Below are 18,802 nucleotides of genomic sequence, written 5' to 3' on the forward strand. Positions count from 1 at the left end.
TAGTGTAAGTGTACCAGTCATAGAGTTGATCAGTGCACACTGCATTGTTTTGATGTCTGTCTTGGTAAAATCACCTGTGCTCTTTTTCAATGATACTATTTTTAGTGAGGAGAAATTTATTAAAATGTACAAATGTTTGAGATAACATTAGGTATTCAGGACAAAAAATGTTTATTGTTTTTATTATACATACAGTACCTTTTGTGATAGTATAAAGAGCTATTCAGTTCCGTATCAGCACCTGAAAGTAGTCAGTAAAGAAGGACGAGGCTCATGGCCATCGAATCTGGATTAGAAGACTGGATGGGCTGTTAGAATGATTCTTTAGTGCAAATGACTTTGCTGCCCAAGAAGGGCAGGGGAAGTGAAATGTAGGTAGTACTTTTTCTCTAACCGTCATAACAATTCTGTGAGGTCAATGTTATTATTCCTGCTGTACTACGGAAGAAATTAAGGCAGAGAGAGGGCAAATAAGCCTGCTTAAGGCCATGGAACATTGAATATGAGGGTACTTGGGTATCTGATTCCTTCATTTGGAGATGAAATTTCTTGTCTTCAGGAAGGATTAATAAACAGCAAGTGAATTTGGATTAAAGCAAGAGAGAGAGAGAGAGAGAGAGAGATGGTTTGTATGTAAGAAACAGTGACCTCCATCAGTCAGGGTGAAGTTCCTCAGAATGGCTACAGAAAGAAACTCTGACTTTTAGGGAGTCAACAAGTGCCATTGAACCTGAGCAGTGTCCCCGGTGTCCCGGATACTGGGGCACAGGAAAGGAAACAAAGTGGGAAAACATCACTAGATTTGTTGTTTGTTTGTTTGTTTGTTTCCTAGATTGTTAACACATGTCAACATAAAAGTAGCACCTTTCCCATGTGTGGACTTGCGCAATATAGGTAACTGGGATTTTCAGTGTGATGGCTTCTCAGCAAATATTTATAGGCGCCCTTCATTATAAATACTGCCCAGGAGGCCCTGGCATGTCTCAGGATTTATAACATTCCAATTTGTAATAGGACGTGTTTTCCAGCCTTTGGTTTTGTGCCACAGATTAAGAACTTTCATGTATCATTAGTTGTCAGTTCTTGCCTTAGGTTGCACTTGGGGGTTGTTGAGTCTCCCTAAAAGTTAACGCTGTGGAAAGTGAGCAGGAAAGCTAAATCAAGCGCGGGAACGAGCTTCCTGGCATTTGTACAAACTGAAGCTTCTGTCAGCTGTGCCAGGGCCCTGAGCACTGCGGATGCTGAATCATGAGCCTGGAGTAGACAAGATTGCAGGGAACTTTATAGACTCAGCAAATGAGCCACCTTTGCAGGACACAGAAACCTGATCCAAACTTTTCACTAAGGCACTAAGTTAGTTTTTTTGTGTGTTTTTTTTTTAAAGAAACAGAATAACTAATTGGCCTCCAGAGGTCATTTGAGGTCCCAAAAGGAGACTTTATAATTAATAAGATATTCCAAATCTGTTATCAATTGTAACTAAAATTAAAACAAAAGGTATTTCAACTCTAGCAAAAGAAATTGTATTCACTGCAGTTTGTTTTTGTGTTCACTGCTTTTCTCTCTTTCATGACCCATTTTCTCCAAATAGCTCATATGCCCAAACTTATGTGCTTCATAGATAATGAATTAAGTCTGTTTTTTATGTGTCTGTATTGATATGGTGCACAGTATTTTATGTCAAGATTTTTAAAATGTAGCAAAATTTTAAATATTTTAGCATGTATTAAGTAATCTTCTAAACCTTTAATTTTTAAAAACTTCATATTATTTCTAATTCATTTGTTATAATTTGTTTAAAAATGCCATGGTGATAGACATTTTGACTGTTTCCAATCTTTCACTATACGAATAACTTCAAGGGAAGGGCCTTCCAGATACATTTTGAATACATCCCTTATAATTGCTTCAGCATTAATTCTGAGAAAGGAATTTTCTGGGTCAAAGAGTTGGTACAATTTTTTAACACTCTTCACATATATTAACAATTTTTCTTTCTGAAAGTTTGTATAAATTCATATTCCCACCACCATTACATATATATATATATATATATATGCATTTGTAAATAAACTTCATGAAGATTGTCTTTTATGCTGTTTCAGAAAATCTTTGTCCAGAGTACCAGAAAAGGAAATTAATATGTAAGAATGACTAGGTTAAACTTACTTTCACATAATGCAGCCTTTTTTCCCCCAAATATCTCAAATTGTTTATTTATTTATTTATTTATTTTTTTGAGATGGAGTTTTGCTCTTATTGCCCAGGCTAGAGTGCAGTGGCGCAATCTTGGCTCGCTGCAACATCCACCTTCTGGTTTCAAGCGATTCTCCTGCCTCAGCCTCCCAAGTTGCTGAGATTACAGGCGCCTGCCACCACGCCTGACTAATTTTTTTGTATTTTTAGCAGAGACAGGGTTTCACCATGTTGGTCAGGCTGGTCTCAAACTGCTGACCTCGTGATTCACCGGCCTCGGCCTCCCAAAGTGCTGGGATTACAGGCGTGAGCCACCATGCCCGGCTCAAAGATCTCAAATTGTTTAGAGAAAAGCACATGCACACATTGTACACACACACGTAGACACACAGTATTATCCACATAACTAAAGAACAGTCTTATTTGGCTGTGAAGTTAAATATGAAGGTGGATATTGACAGTATCCCAGGAATTAGTTGCAACCGCACTTTGAAAAGAGGGTTGCCTAGGTTCTCCCATTTCACCACTACCAAGCCCCTCCCTCATTCTTACTTCTCACTAAGAAAAGATTAATGTCTTGGCTTTTACTTTTATTGCATGCATGTGGGTTAAAAGTGCTTCTTTCCATGTGAAGCAAATATAGGAGCTGGAGAGGTAAAAAAGAAGCGTGTAATATGAATGCTGGGCATCAATCTGTGAATAAGGAAGAACTTTTGTTCTGCGCTTGATGGAGCAATAGCCTTTGTTTAAGTTCCTACAGTGCTTTGCACATAATATATAATACAACTATTTTGTTGATTTTTTTTACAACTTTAAAGGTAATTTATTTACTTTTCTTATTTTATTAACAAATTTATTGGGATATAACTTATATATCATAAAGCATATAATTGTTTTTAGTATATCTACAGACTTGTGCATCCATCAACATAATCTAATTTTAGAATATTTTCATCGTTCCATAAAGAAACCTTACACCACCTGTTAACAGTTGCAGTCTCTCTTTTACCAACTGTAGATAACCACTAATCTATTAATACTTCCTATCTCAATAGATTTGCCTATTCTGGACATAAATGAAATCGTATAATAGGTGGGCCTTTGTGACTAGTTTCCTTTTTTGTCCCTAGCTTTAATGAGGTATGATTGAAAAATAGAAATTGCATATATTTAAGGTATATAACTTAAACTGTATATATAGGAATTGTATGTATTATACAAAACATCATGTTGATATGTTTATACATTGTGAAATGGTCACCACACTCGAGCTAATGAACATACCCATCACCTCACATAGTTATCTCTTTTTTTGTAGTGAGAACATTTAAGATTCACCCTCTTAGCATATTTCAAGTACTATATATTTGTTGACCAACTTTGCTGATGAGCCTATTTAAATAAGTTAATTTTTAGCATTTCAGTTATTATAAAAGAGTAAGCATCAATATAACACTATGAAAGTACTTTTCAAAATTAACATATTTCTGTTAGGTCTTTTTTGGTGAGCTGCTAATACATATTTGTAAGTGCTTACTAATACTTTGATTTCTCTTCTGCTTATGAAAGGAACTACTATCTGACCAGCAGTCATGATGAATAAATAGATGAAGTGCCTCCATCCCAACTTCCCTCTACCTTATTACTATCATTATTAGGTGGGGAAAGCGTCTTTTCCTAAGTCTATTTTCTCACCTTGGCTTCTTCCTATTCCCTTGCTCATTCTTGCTCAGGGAAGGAAGAGCAGTTTGCTGGGAAAGTATGTCTGTGCAGCCAATTCCTCCCTCCCCTGTTTTTTTTTTTTTTTATAGGATCCACCTTCCTACAGGAAGAATACATTCTTTCCACCTTTCTCTTCTCTGAATTGTTCTGTGGCCACCCCCGTGTGTGTGTGGGGGGGGTGTTGAGTTGTCCCACATTGTCTCTGCCTGGATGGGTAAGGCTAGCTAACTCCTGGGTGCAGCATTAGCAGGCCTATTAGATTCTCAACTAATCCTCTCCTCCAGTATAGCTCTATAATAAATGAAGGTGACATTTTTATGTTTCATTTCTATGTCACTCTCTCATTTAGTTTTAAACTTGGGTGGGCACCAATTCATACCCACGAGGATGGCTGTAATAAAAATGATGGACAATAACCAGTGCTGTCGAGACTGTGGAGAGATTGGAACCCTCATACACAGGTTGTGGGAATGTAAAATGTTGTGTGGCTGCTTGGCAGAACAGTTTGGCAGTTCCTCAAAAAGTTCAACAAAGAATTACCGTATCATGCAGCAGTTCTACTCCCAGGCATATACTCAAGTGAATTAAATATATATGTCCACAAAGAAACTTGTACAGAAATGCTCATAGCATTATTCGTAGTAGCCAAAAGGTGGAAACACCCTAAATGTCCTTCAGTTGATGAAGGAATAAAGGAAATGTGGCATATTCACATAGTGGAATTACTATTCAGTCATAAAAGGAATGAAGTACTGATACATACTACACCATAGATAAACCTTGTAAACATTATGCTAAGTAAAACAAGCCATATATGAAGGGGCGCATATGATATGCTTCTGTTCATTTGAAATGTCCAGAATAGGCAAATTCATAGGAACTGAAAGTAGGTTCATGATTGCCAGGGCCTGGTGGAGTGCAGGGGAGGAGAAATGGGGATTGATTGCTAATGAGTACAGGACTTTTCTTCTGAGGTGATGAGACTATTCTGAAACTAGATAGTAGGGATAGTTATACAACTCTGTGAATATGCTAAGAAAAACACTGAATTGCATACTTAAAAAGGTAAACTTTATGATTTCTAAACAACCTTTATGATATCTAAACGATAACAAAAAACCCAGGTGGGGAATAAGAGTTTATTTACCCACCCTCTTCATCAAACAAGAATCCTTTAAGATTGGTCTTGTCACATATGCTCATGAATAAGCCATTCCTGTTCATTCATTAAACAAATATGGTTTTACCGTATAGCATAATGTCCTTCAGGTCCACCCATATTTGGCAAATGCCAGGATCTCCTTTTTTAAGGCTGAATGCTATTCCATTGTATGCACGTGTGTTTGTGTATGTGTGTGTGTGTGTGTGTGTGTTGAAATAAGCCAGACACAGAAAGGAGAATGTTCTGTGACCTCATTTATGTGTAGAATCTAAAAAAGTCAAATATATATTTAAGTTGGTGCAAAAGCAATTGCAGTGTTTGCCATTGAAAGTAATGTCAAAAACCACAAATACTTCTGCACCAACCTAATAGAAACACAACAGTGGTTAGCAGGTGCAGGAGGTGGAGGGGTGGGAGTGAGGTAGTGGGTTGGAGAGATGTAGGTCAGATGGTACAAAGTTGCAGTTATGTAGGCTGTAAGTCTCAAGATGGAATGAATAGCATGAGGCCTATGGTCAGTCATATTGTATGATGGGAATTTGCTAACAGAGTAGATTTTAGATGCTCAAGCCACACGCTTACACAAAAGGTAACTGTGAGGTAGAAATAAGACATGTTAATTTGATTGACTATAGTAATAATTTCACTATGTATATCAAAATATCATGTTGTATATTTTAGATATATACACCTTTTTTTTTTGAGATAGTATCTCACTCTGTTATTCAGGCTAGAGTGCAGTGGCACGATCTTAGCTCACTACAACCTCTGTTTCCTGGGTTCAAGTGATTCTCCTGTCTCATCCTCCCGAGTAGCTGGGATTAGAGGCATGTGCCATGACGCCTGGCTAATTTTCATATTTTTAGTAGAGATGGGGTGTCACCATGTTGGCCAGGCTGGTCTCGAACTCCTGACCTCAAGTGATCCACCCACCTCGGCCTCCCAAAGTGCTGGGATTACAGGCGTGAGCCACTGTGCCCGGCCTGATATATATAACTTTTAAAAAATAAAAAAGCAGAAAAAATGTTGATTTAGCTTGTACCGTGACCTAGTTTAGGTCATAGTTGCTGTTCTAGGTACTAGATATGTATCAGTGAACCAAACAGATAAAAATTCCTGCCCTTGTGGGTCCTGTGTTCTCTTCTCACCTTTATTCTTTTCTTTATCAGTATAACTACATCACCCTTTTAGAATGTTCTTTGTGCTTTCCTTATCAAATCATCATCACAGGTCAGCTCAAGCTCCCTTCTAGGAGTGAAGGCTTTTTGGCAGCAGGAGAACTTGGATTATGGTCAGTGGAGTAGGTCTCTGTGTGCATGGCTCCTGGCTGGGAGGTAGGGTTGATGCAGAGTGGAGGAGATTGGAGGAGTGCGTGTTCTGAAGACCTTGTCTAGTGTGTGAGTCAGGGAGGGTGGGCCCTGCAGAAGTCAATCAGAGTCTGGCCGAGGTGCTCTGTTGGTGCCAGGAGTGTTTTCAGACACACAGGTCTGCCTGTCTTCCATTTTCTGAGTGTTTCCCCACTTCTTTCTGCTTCCTTTCCTTTATTTTTCTCATTCCCTTTTCCTTTAGTAATATTTTAATGAAATTTTCAGACTATTTTTTAAATCTATTTTCCCTTCTTTTTTACTGCCTCTCAACTTGCCATAATTCGGTTTAAAAAATCATGTTTGTGTTGTTTCTAACCAAAGAGTTAGATAACTTAAAGTTTGTATTTCCACTCCTATACTAAAAATGACTCTTTTACTTGTGTATACACTAGAATTTTTTCCCTAGTCTTTGAATGAATAGCCAGTTTTTTAAAAACTTTCTTACCACTGCATAAATAATAAACAATTTAAGCAATAGCAAGGAAAACAAAACTATCCACACTAAATCACTTAAATTAGATCCAGGATTATCAGTTATTTGAATTTTGAGTATAAAGTTGAAATTATTATTAATCATTCAAAATATTGCCCTTCCTGGCAACATTCGGAGTATATTATAGAATATGTAAGGAGCCCGGGGTTAAAATATGCCCCAAGAAATCAAGATAGCAGATGACACTAGCTCCTCACAAAGCTATTTTAAGTTGGAATAGTATAATTTATATGAACTATTAAAAATTTACATAGCATTGGGACAGCCATACTGTTCTAATACTTTATTAAACTACTGCAAGAACATTTTCCCTATTAAATTTAATGAAGGTAAATAATTAAACAAATTATTTAATAATTTAACAAATTATTTAATAATTTATGTGTTGGGGTCTCAAGTTCCCCAATTCTCCAAAATTATTATTTTTATTTCCTTATTCTGCAGTAGTCAAAATCAGGTATACATGTCCCATTATAGATATCTTTTTTCTATTTCTCATTTGTTATCAGCTCACTGATTATTAAAATAGTTTAGCATATCCTAGTAGTTGATAAGCTTGAAAAATTTAAAGATATGTATATAGAATAATCATTTGAGTATAATGTCAGTAGTTTTTATTATTATATTCAGAACCTAGATATCATAATATACACATTTTCTAGTTAAGGGCTGTGTAGTTTCTTTTCAAATGTTTATCCTGACCTGCAGGAATAGATTGAAAATATCAGTGTGTGGTCACTATGAATGTCCAGGTTTTTGGGAGTTTCATAAGCAATAAAGAACTGGCTGATGGAACTTTACCATGCAGATAAAATAGTTAGACACAAAGGTAGGGTAATTTTAAAAACCAAATTGAAACTATTGGTTCTGTTTCCACTGAAATGAGTAGAATCAAACACTTCCTGTTGTTATTACTATTATTATTATCATCATTATTATTTTTTATAGAGGCAGGGTCTTACTACATTGCCCAGACTGGTCTCAAACTCCTCCTGGGCTTAAGCAATCCTTCCTCCTTGGCCTCCCGAAGTGCTAGGATTACAGGCATGAGCCATGATGCCTGTCCAGTTCCTGTTATTAGATTAGTAACACCAGGGAACCGGATTTTTTTTCCCCTACAAGTTGTTATCACTAGAGTCACAAAGTTATTATCGCCAGCCATTTCTGGTTAGGAAGTGTTTTTATAAGATGGACATGGCTTCAATGTGTCAGTATATGAAGAGGAAGCCTGGTAGGTTCCAATGGGATTCTGACCTTGGAAACCTTGTGGAGCAGAGTTATTATTTGAGCATGATCTGGCTTGTGGAGTGTTCAGCTGTGTGCAAGTAGCAGGCTGAGAAAGGTAGGGAGCATACTAGGATTTTTAATTTCCTGTGACTAGCCAATAACTTCCACTTATCAGATGCTCCGTTTTTGTTGAATTTAATTAACTGGCAGTTTTGGATCTGAAAATGCTGATGTCTATAGGGGTGCACAGAGACTTGTGTCATGGGCTGAATTGAGCCCATTTTGGTTCTCCTTTCTGCCATTTGCCACGTCACAGGTCTGTGACCCACTCCTAGGTGGTCAGGGCCAGCCCTCTTTAATTGTCTCAAGTCTTCCTGACTGGAGAAAGAATCATGGACTTGAGAACCTGAAGATGTGGGAATCAGTTTGTCCTTTTGTTATTTTTAGAAGAGCCTTTTGCACTTTGTTTCTGTCCCCATATGGGTATATGGAGACAGCAGTCACTGTGAGGTAATGGTTGGTGAAGATGGCCAGATTCCTGGGTGGTAGGCACCCCTGGAGCTGACTGTCCAAAGTCATGATTGCCAGTGCCCTCTAGAAGTGGGCTGCCTGTACTGGCCCACTACTGTTATGCTTGGCACCCAAGATGGATTGCTCCTTCTCTCTCAGGATTTATTTTATATGATATAACTCAAGATGTTACTTTGCCGTGGTCTGAAGTGTTACCAAATAATATTTGTCCATAATACTTTTTAAAAACTTGGTATAAATTTAGTAATAAAAATCTCAGAAAATCCTCTAATACCACTACTACTGATATTAAATTGGAAGCTACCAAATTGCTTATAATGCTTAATATAACTACACAATGTGGCTATTAAAACTTTCTTATGATGATTGGATATTGCCTGAAGTCTCATGTAAGGTTCAAAAAATGCAGTGATTCAAGGCCGGACACGATGGTGCATGCCTGTAATCCCAGCTACTCAGGAGGCTGAAGCACAATAATTGCTTGCATCTGGGAGGTGGAGGTTGCAGTGAGCTGAGATCATGCCACCGCACTCCAGCCTGGGCGACAGAGTGAGACTGTCTTTAAAAAAGAAAATAAAAGAAAAGCAGCCCTTTACTGTACACACACACATACATACAGTTGATCCTTGAACTGCACGGGTCCACTTATATGTAGACTTTTTTCAAGCAAACAGTATTCGTAGGATGCAAAACCTGTGTGTATGTAGGGCTAGCTTTTCATATATGTGGGTTTCACAGGGCCGACTGTGAGACTTGAGTATGTGCAGATTTGGGAGTATGTAGGGGTTCTGGAACCAATCCCTGACCGTCTAAATATATATTTATCTCTTTTTTCTCCCAATAACCCACCTAAAGAACAGTTAGGGAATAAAAAAGGATATGAACCCACCAAGACAAAGACAGGAGAAGAGAAAACAAGCAGGTGAGACGTAGCTATAAAATTTCAGGAGGTGGAAGGTGGATGAGGGTTGACTCTTACCTTTGAGCTTTTCATGCTCTGCTAAGTTCGTTTGGGGGGAAACCAAGAAGAAACAAGTCAACTTATGTCACTTATCCCAGAAAGGCAGAAATAAAAGCATCTGAAAAAAGAAAAACTGGTTGAAAGTAGATGTAGAGTAGTTAAGTCCCCAATTTACTGCCTGCCCCGTGCAGCCAGATAACCAGATAAGAAGTCGGGGACTTCCCTAGTCTGGTAGGAGCTCATGTATGGAGAAAAATGGAAAGGAGGGAATTCTCAGCTATATTTTATAAATAATAAATATTATTTTTTATTATAAATATTCTTTTTATAAATAATAAAAATTATTGTTATTTATAAAAAATAGCTGCCCAGATCTGAAGTGCATAGTTTTCTTGATTAAAAGGCATCACAGCAGGAGGCTGAGGCAGGAGAATCACTTGGACCTGGAAGGCGGAGGTTGCAGTGAGCCGAGATCACACCATTGCACTCTAGCTTGGGCAACAGGGTGAGACTCCGTCTCCAAAAAAAAAAAAAAAAGTGTCACAGAGTACCCAGCACAACAAAGGAGCAAAAATGCTTTAAAAAAAAAAAATGGAGCAAGAAAGAAAATACAATAATTATTAGTGTCAGAGCTGTGAACAGTATTTGTGTACACATAAACAATATAGATTTAACTAAAACTGGTGATATGCATTAGAATGTATTGGGGATGAGAGAGATTTTCAAGATCCTATATTAGGTAGATAATTTCTAACATGGAATTAGTCAGAACATAAAAATATAAACTTTCAAAAATGTGTAGCCAAACACCAGAAGAAACAGCTTAAAACATTAAAAATGGTTGCCTTGGAGGTGGAGGGGAAAGAGGGACAAAGGAAACTGCTGTGTTTTTGTTTTTTTTTTTTAATTTTTTTATTATACTTTTAGGGTACATGTGCACAACGTGTAAATTTGTTACATATGTATACATGTGCCATGTTGGTGTGCTGCACCAATTAACTCGTCATTTACATTAGGTATATCTCCTAATGCTATCCCACCCCCCTTCCCCCACCCCACGACAGGCCCCGGTGTGTGATGTTCCCCTTCCTGTGTCCAAGTGTTCTCATTGTTCAATTCCCACCTATGAGTGAGAACATGCGGTGTTTGGTTTTCTGTTCTTGCGCTAGTTTGCTGAGAATGATGGTTTCCAGCTGCATCCATGTCTCTACAAAGGACATGAATTCATCCTTTTTTATGGCTGCATAGTATTCCATGGTGTATATGTGCCACGTTTTCTTAATCCAGTCTGTCATTGATGGACATTTTGGTTGGTTTCAAGTCTTTGCTATTGTGAATAGTGCCACAGTAAACATACATGTGCATGTGTCTTTATAGCAACATGATTTATAATCCTTTGGGTATGTACCCAGTAATGAGATGGCTGGGTCAAATGGTATTTCTAGTTCTAGATCCTTGAGGAATCGCCACCCTGTCTTCCACAATGGTTGAACTAGTTTACAGTCCCACCAACAGTGTAAAAGTGTTCCTGTTTCTCCACATCCTCTCCAGCACCTGTTGTTTCCTGTCTTTTTAATGATTGCCATTCTAACTGGTGTGAGATGGTATCTCATTGTGGTTTTGATTTGCATTTCTCTGATGACCAGTGATGATGAACATTTTTTCATGTGTCCGTTGGCTGCATAAATGTCTTCTTTTGAGAGGCGTCTGTTCATATCCTTCGCCTACTTTTTGATGGGGTTGTTTTGATGGGACAAAGGTGAAAAGTTTCAAGATTTGATGGGGTTCCTTTGAGGGACAAAGGAAACTGCTATGTTTTTTTAAAAAAATAAAATTTGTAGTTATTATGTGACTTTGAAAACTACATTCATGTATTGTTTCTAAAATGTTTTAAAAGTTAATTTTTAAAGGTAAGAAAACAAATAAGATATTGTATAGTTTTCCATCAAAAATGATTATAAACAAACTTTTGGAGTCTCTCTTCAGTCAAGTGGAAGTCCTTGTTCCGTAACAACATCGGAGAAGTACCTGTACTCCTATAATACATACTTAAGAAATGTATGTTTTATTAATTACCTTGGTGTCATTGTTTTTTAAAGCCTTTTCTCCTTCATTCAATTTAATATACACATGCTTGTTATAAAAAAGTTGAAAAATTGCCTAGTCTTATTTGCAACTTTAAGAGGAGTTTCTAGGGTTGTTAATACAGTGCACATATATGCCCATCCTTGCATTTCTTTTTGCTTTATGGAAGCACCCAAAGAATTAATCATGATGCATAAAATACAACCAATCAACGAAACCTTCTGCTTTCCAGGGCGGAGAGCACTGTTACTACCATGGAAGCATTAGAGGCGTCAAAGACTCCAAGGTGGCTCTGTCAACCTGCAATGGACTTCAGTAAGTGGGAATGTCATTGGCATTTTATTCATTGACCCTTTCCAGTTTTCCTTTTATGGATATATATATTTTATATTTATATATTATATATATACTAAATATATATATATATATATTTATTTATTTATTTATTTTAGTGACTCTTCTGTGCCAGTGCTGTGTTAGGGACTGCATATGGAGTGGTGCACAAGGAGGGCAATGTCCCTGTCCTCTTGAACACTTAGTGTTTGTAGGAGATTCAGAGATTAATCAAATGATTACATAGGTGAATGTTTAATTACCATTGTGCTAAGAGCTGTAAAGGGGAAGATAGGAGCTTGTGGAGTGGCAAAACCTAGTCCAGGAAGGTTTCCCAGTGGCATATTCTGGAGGCATGTCAGTTAGACCTACAGCTAGACTTGAGAGTCAGTAGCCCTTAGATCTAAGAAACTTAGACCTAACAGTAAGTTGGAGTTTGCCAGGCAAGGGTGGGGTGACAAAGAGAGGAGTTCTCACATTGACCTAGGTGTGGGCTCTAACAAAACCATGTGTTGGCACCTTTTAGACCTGAACACAGTAGCACCTCATATAAAGACTTAGTTTTGGCCATGTGATGACAAAGAATCTTGAAACTTTTTGCCCTTTTATAAAAAACCTTATGTCCCTGAAAATTAAATGTAATTTGTATGACATAGAGTCATACTGCTTGATGGCAATTTAGAATTTGTAAGCATAAAGATACCACTGTTTCTTCTTCAGAAACAGATGGTTTTAGATTATTCTCATATTAAAGAACCTGTTTTCTTACAGATGATATTGAATTTGCATAACTAGAAGTTTGTATGGTTGTACATGGTTCTGGAATAATTACTTTAGAGACTGCCCCTGAGTGAATAGTCCTATCCCAGAGTAGTTTTCCAATCTATTTGTTGAATTTCAAACATCAGTTATATCAGGTGTAATTTGCATGTATTTGATGTATACTTTTATAATTTTTATAGCCTCCATGCTGCCTAATAGAGTGCTGGGGCCACAGTGGGACTCCATGCAGATATGTGAATTAAACTTGTGACAGTGTAAAGGGATTTGTTCAGTTATACTCTTTATTTTGAAGACACAATAATGAAGCTCACTTGCTATTTCTTGCCATTTCCTGTGTTTGTTTGTTCCTTCCTTGTGTGGTTTCTTTTGTGCTAGTGGCATGTTTGAAGATGATACCTTCGTGTATATGATAGAGCCACTGGAGCTGGTTCATGATGAGGTGAGTCTATGCCATCAGTTGCCTGATGGCGTTCTACTCCTCCAGCATCTTTGCCTTTGAGCAGAAAAGAGAAAAGAATGTAGATTTCAAAGTGCCTTTGTACGTGTTACCTTATTTCAAACTTAGAGTAGTACCCTCAGTTTTGAAGTTTAAGTTGCACATGCCAGGCCCAAGTACCAGTAAGGGATAATAAGAGGCATCAAACATAGGTTTTCTGAAGCAAATCCTAGTCCTTCCCAGTCTATGAAAAGAGCGGGGAGAATATTTTGTTTTATACCAGCCAGCCTCCTTGCTTTAAACTAGCTTTCATAGAAGTCATTATACAAAAAAGATACTTGCACACACACACATTTATAACAGCACAATTTGCAATTGCAAAAATATGGAACCAGCCTAAATGCCCATCAGTCAGCAAGTAGATAAAGAAAATGTGAGAGAGGGATACACACACACACACACACACACACACACACACACACACACACACACACCATGGAATACTACTCAGCCATAAAAAGGAATGAAATAATGGCATTCACAGCAACCTAGATGGAATTGGAGAGTATTACTGTAGGGAATTGGAGACTATTACTGTAAGTGAAGTAACTCAGGAGTGGAAAACCAAACATTGTATGTTCTCACTCATATGTGGGAGCTAGGCTGTGAGGACACAAAGGCATAAGAATGATACATTGTACTTTGGGGCGTTGGGGGAAAATGGAGGGTGGCGAGGGATAAAACACATTTGGGTACAGTGTACCCTACTTGGCTGTTGGGTGCATCAAAATCTCAGAAATCACCACTAAAGAACTTATTCATGTAACCCAACACCACCTGTTCCCCAAAAACCTATTGAAATTAGAAAAAAATAGCTTTCATTCTTAACTGTCATCTTTAGAAAATTGTGTGACTATAAGAATGTTCTTAACTTTTATGAACCTGAAAATCTTTAGTGGGGAAATCTGTGAGCTGAACTATGATTACATTATAGAATACTTAGTTTTCTTTACAGATAGGGAGGAAAATAATGTTTAGAGTCATGCATAAACCAGTGATTTAGACAAGAAATCACATGCTCTAATAGTGTTGCTTGCTAATAGAATGCAGTCAAATTTAAAATTTGATGTATATTCAGTAAATATTGTATTGAGGGCTTACTACAAGCTGGGTATTATTTTAGGTTCTGGGGATACTTTGCTGATAAAATAGACAGAGACTGAGCCAAATGGGGCTTACAGTCTATAGGGGCAGATAGGGATACACAGAATGAATAAGTAATTACATGTGGTATGTTAGATAGTGATACATGGTAAGGAGAAAAAGTGAAGCCAGGAAGGTGGAAAGTTAAATTTTTATATATACACGGTTCAGGGAAGGCCACCAAGAGAAGACAAGTGGTGAATGAAGAACTTAGGGAAATTAGAGAGCTGGAAGAACATTCTAGGAGATGAGCAAATACAAAGGCCTTGAGGCAGGAGTGTGCCTAGGGTGTTCGAGGAACTTTGAGGAACCTGACAGGGTTGGAGAGGAGTGACAAGGGGAAGAATAGGAGGAGATTAAGGTACTGAGAGTACGGAAGTCAGATCAGTGAAAAGAACTGAGGTGGTAAAATAATATTTTGTGACTGACAGAGTCAGAATATTGCAATATTTGATGGGGAACAGAAAACATTTTTTATCTTTAGGGATTTCAAATTTAGATAAAATTGGGCCGGGTGCGGTGGCTCACACCTATAATCCTAGCACTTTGGGAGGCCAAGGCGGCAGATCACGAGGTCAGGAGTTCGAGACCAGCCTGGCCAATGTAGTGAAACCCTGTCCCTACTAAAAATACAAAAATTAACTGGGTGTGGTGAGAGGCGCCTGTAATCCCAGCTAATCAGGAGGCTGAGGCAGAAGAATCACTTGAACCTGGGAGGCAGAGGTTGCAGCGAGCCGAGATCGTGCCATTGCACTCCAGCCTGGGCAACAGAGCAAGACTCCATCTCAATAAATAAATAAATAAATAAATAGTGAAACAGCTAATAGTCATGTAGGCTACTGATAATAAAAGCTAAACAGACAAACTTCTATTGTCTTGGTTGTGGCAGTGTTTGTGTGAATATGGGGTAAATTTCAAAGTTGAAACAGAAAAGTTTTAAAGGGTTGGTGTGTGAGTAAACCTCTGTCATTTTTCAACTAGTAACTATAAAAATTATCAGATACTGAAGACAGCCCACTTAGATAAAGACATTTTGATTAAGTAACATGATATTTTTCTCACTCCAGTAAGGAAAGATAATCTGTGTACAGCAAAATTATTCAACTCATTCAGCAAAAACTCTGACTTTGATTTCTGGCTTTAATGATTAATGGCCCTGGTACCCTAAAAAAATCCACAAAGAACAAAACACAGAATCCCACGTAATAACTATTTATGCTTCGAGTTTTTTAAATGTATAAAATGAGATAATTTTTTAATGCATTCATAGTGGGGTGATTTTGTAGATTTGATGAATTAATAAATGTAGGTGACAATGTCTATTAAACTGTCATAAGGATTTATAAATATAAACTGTTGTTATAATGTTTAAAGCATTAGTTTTATGTTGATCATATTTGCTTATGATTATAGTATTCAGGGCCTGATTGTTACATGCAAATCGCCTTCTCTTTGCCTTCCTTCCTACTGCCTACCTTTTGTTTATGTAATGATTTGTCCTCATCCACACTATGGGTAGAAGAAAGGAATAGTGCTTGAAACTTTAAATTAGTCCGTTTTTAAAATTGTGTTGCTGATCCCATTGTTAATTTCATTACTGCCTTTTCACCTTTTACCAGAATTTAGAGCTTACTGTAATTAATTTTAGATATTTTGATGTTTAATTTGTTATTATTGATTTTAGTACGCTTTGCGATAAATCAAGTAATATGCATGGAATATTTCTAATGAGAATTCATGTTATCTCTCAAGTAATAAACGAATAGCAAAACTGTTATAAGTCTTATGTAACCTATTAAGTTTCTTTTTTATAACTTTTTCTGGTTATAAAACTAATATAGGAAATTTGGAAAAGCAAAACAAATACTTAAATAGTAATTATCCATTATCCTGTCCCCCGCAAAGATAACTTCTTGTCATATTTCAGAGTATGTTCTTCCAGTTTTCAATGATATAGTCCCATATATTTTAAAAAACAAATTGGACCATTATTTTATAATACAATTTTAAGACAAGGATATATCTCTCTGAGCCTCAATATCTTTGTTTGTAAAACAGGGATAAACCATGCACTATATGGGATCTTTGTCAGGACTAAATTAAGTAATGCGTACATTAACAGTACCTGGTACATACTATGCACTCAGTAATGGAAGCTAATAGTAATAAGAATAATGGTAATAGACATTCCTAAAAGCATAATTTCTAGGGCAAAAAAATATAAATGTTTTCACGTTTGTTGATAGACCTTGCTGAATTTCTCTCTCAAACTATGCTACCAATTTCCTCTCGCCAGCAAGGTGTGAGAATGCTTTTGGCCTTGCAATGGTAATTAACTATGGATATCGTAATTTTTAAACTTCACCAGTTTTATGGCAAAAGTTGGTGCTTCATTTAAAAAAAATTGCATGTTGAAGGAATATGAAAGCATTCGGCATGTTTTTACATATTTATTGGCTTTTTGTGTTTCTTATGAATTTCCCATTTATAGCTTTGAAGAAAGCTAAGATTTAAGAGTAACCAAATAACACCATGCTTTTATCTAAACTTGGGCAGTTAGATGATACTCTTTTATGTAAAATTAAGATTTCAATAAGACATACTTTACACTTTTGATAGCTAAAAACTGACATATAAATATTCCCATTTTAGAAGGACGTTAGAGAAAGTTCTAACACTGTTTCATAGAGGCTTGTTCACATCTTGCTTTCTAAATTGCCTACAATTGTTGTGTTTCAGAAAAGCACAGGTCGACCACATATTATCCAGAAAACCTTGGCGGGACAGTATTCTAAGCAAATGAAGAATCTCAGTAAGTTTTAATTAAAATAGAGGTTATATTTTATGTAGTAGGAGCTGTTACTTGGTGGAGCTCAGTAGATATGCAGGCTTGTTGGAAGTGGAATTGGTCTGATATCTGGGGTGAATATCGTGGATCAGCACTGGAATGAACGGTGGCTCTCAGATAAAGAGGCATGGAGAGTCATTTCCAATGCAAAGACTAAAACATGAAGGCTGTGAGTAAAGCTGCCTTGGGAACCAGAAAGTGTGGCCAAATTTAGTAGAGTCATTTACAGTGAGGTTCATCCTGAAATTTTCCTGGCAGTTTGCTGCTCTTGAGCCAGCTTGGATTGCCTCCCTCTCAAGCTCTGCTCCAGACACATCTTTAGTGTGCTAATGTTGGCAGGAGCTTCTTTTGGATTGTTGGGGCATGTGATTTTATTTCTGTATATTACTGCTGAAAGTTTTTAATAATTTATGCAAAAGCTAATGCCATATATTATTTTGAATGCTAAAATGAATTAGACATAGTAGAATTCTCTCAAATTTTCAGATATTGTCAAGTGGTTATATGTCAAATATGCATTTTTTAATGAATCTTGAACATTATGTTTTCTTGATGTTTGGGGCAAAATTACATTTGAACCATCTTCATGGTCATGAGAGTGAAATATGATCAGTGTGCTTTTTTTTCACCTTAGTTTGACATATATTATCAGTGCCACTGTTTCTTCATGCAGTGTTTTAAAACATACTCCTATTGAAATAAGCATAAAATTTTGATACTAATTTTTCCATTCCACAGCTATGGAAAGAGGTGACCAGTGGCCCTTTCTATCTGAATTACAGTGGTTGAAAAGAAGGAAGAGAGCAGTGAATGTGAGTGTGGCATTGAGCCTTGGGTGGCGCTGTTTTACTCAGTGAAGTCATGTGCTTATCATCACACAGTATCTAAGTGTACCTAAAACAGTTTAGATTTTGGAGACTGTTGTTTAAAAATGAAAACAATAAACCAAAAAACCCAATGATTTGAGCCTTCTCAGCACACTGCTTTTTATTGATCTCTTTCTGTTAGTGATTCAAACTGATGACAGTAGTCTCTGAACCCTGATGTCATCTAAAGAATGTGTTGTTTTAGCTCTGTTTTCAAGGTGTTTTCTGATGATAATTGCAGTACGTTTTATTTTCTGTTTAAAGTACAGCAGACTTTTCTTTCTATATGGCTTATATAGTGTCATATAAAACATTTCTGTTAATAAAAAATGTAGGGAGAGGAGTTAGGTTTTGAAATGTTGGCTAATCATGCTTATTTATATTACTTTCAGATTAAAAATTCTGTTACACCAAACTTTAAAACTGTATGTGTTTTTCAGAACACAATGAATTTATTTGACTATTAGCAATATAACAGTTTCTAAATAAAAATCATATAACTGTATAATCAACTACTGTTATGTACTTCACATGTATTGATAAACGTATGGGGGCTTTGTAACTGAAATTATGTTTCTGGTCTTTTCAT

At 36.9% G+C, this 18,802-nt stretch overlaps 1 protein-coding gene and 1 long non-coding RNA gene across 6 annotated transcripts in view; one reads left to right on the forward strand and one right to left on the reverse strand.

The window, feature by feature from the left end:
* The window catches only part of LOC105468025 (ADAM metallopeptidase domain 23), a 170,539-nt gene that overhangs the window by 82,199 nt on the left and 69,538 nt on the right, over nucleotides 1-18,802 (forward strand). For all 4 annotated transcript variants that reach the window (XM_011717927.3, XM_011717926.3, XM_011717928.3 and 1 more), the window contains exons 5-8: nucleotides 11,977-12,059; nucleotides 13,236-13,299; nucleotides 17,239-17,311; nucleotides 18,086-18,159. In XM_011717927.3, coding sequence (XP_011716229.2) covers nucleotides 11,977-12,059; nucleotides 13,236-13,299; nucleotides 17,239-17,311; nucleotides 18,086-18,159 — 294 coding nt within the window. The remainder of the gene's footprint in view (nucleotides 1-11,976; nucleotides 12,060-13,235; nucleotides 13,300-17,238; nucleotides 17,312-18,085; nucleotides 18,160-18,802) is intronic.
* LOC139357200 (uncharacterized) overlaps nucleotides 1-18,802 on the reverse strand; it is a 49,495-nt gene that overhangs the window by 13,998 nt on the left and 16,695 nt on the right. The window contains exon 3 of one of the 2 annotated variants that reach the window (XR_011609995.1): nucleotides 12,947-13,353. The exons of the other annotated variant lie outside the window; for it this stretch is intronic. This is a non-coding gene — a long non-coding RNA (uncharacterized lncRNA). Of the gene's footprint in view, nucleotides 1-12,946; nucleotides 13,354-18,802 lie in introns of those variants that run through there. 2 annotated transcript variants of the gene reach the window in all.

The sequence above is a fragment of the Macaca nemestrina genome, chromosome 11, assembly GCF_043159975.1.
Source record: "Macaca nemestrina isolate mMacNem1 chromosome 11, mMacNem.hap1, whole genome shotgun sequence".
Classification (NCBI taxonomy): Eukaryota; Metazoa; Chordata; class Mammalia; order Primates; family Cercopithecidae; genus Macaca; species Macaca nemestrina.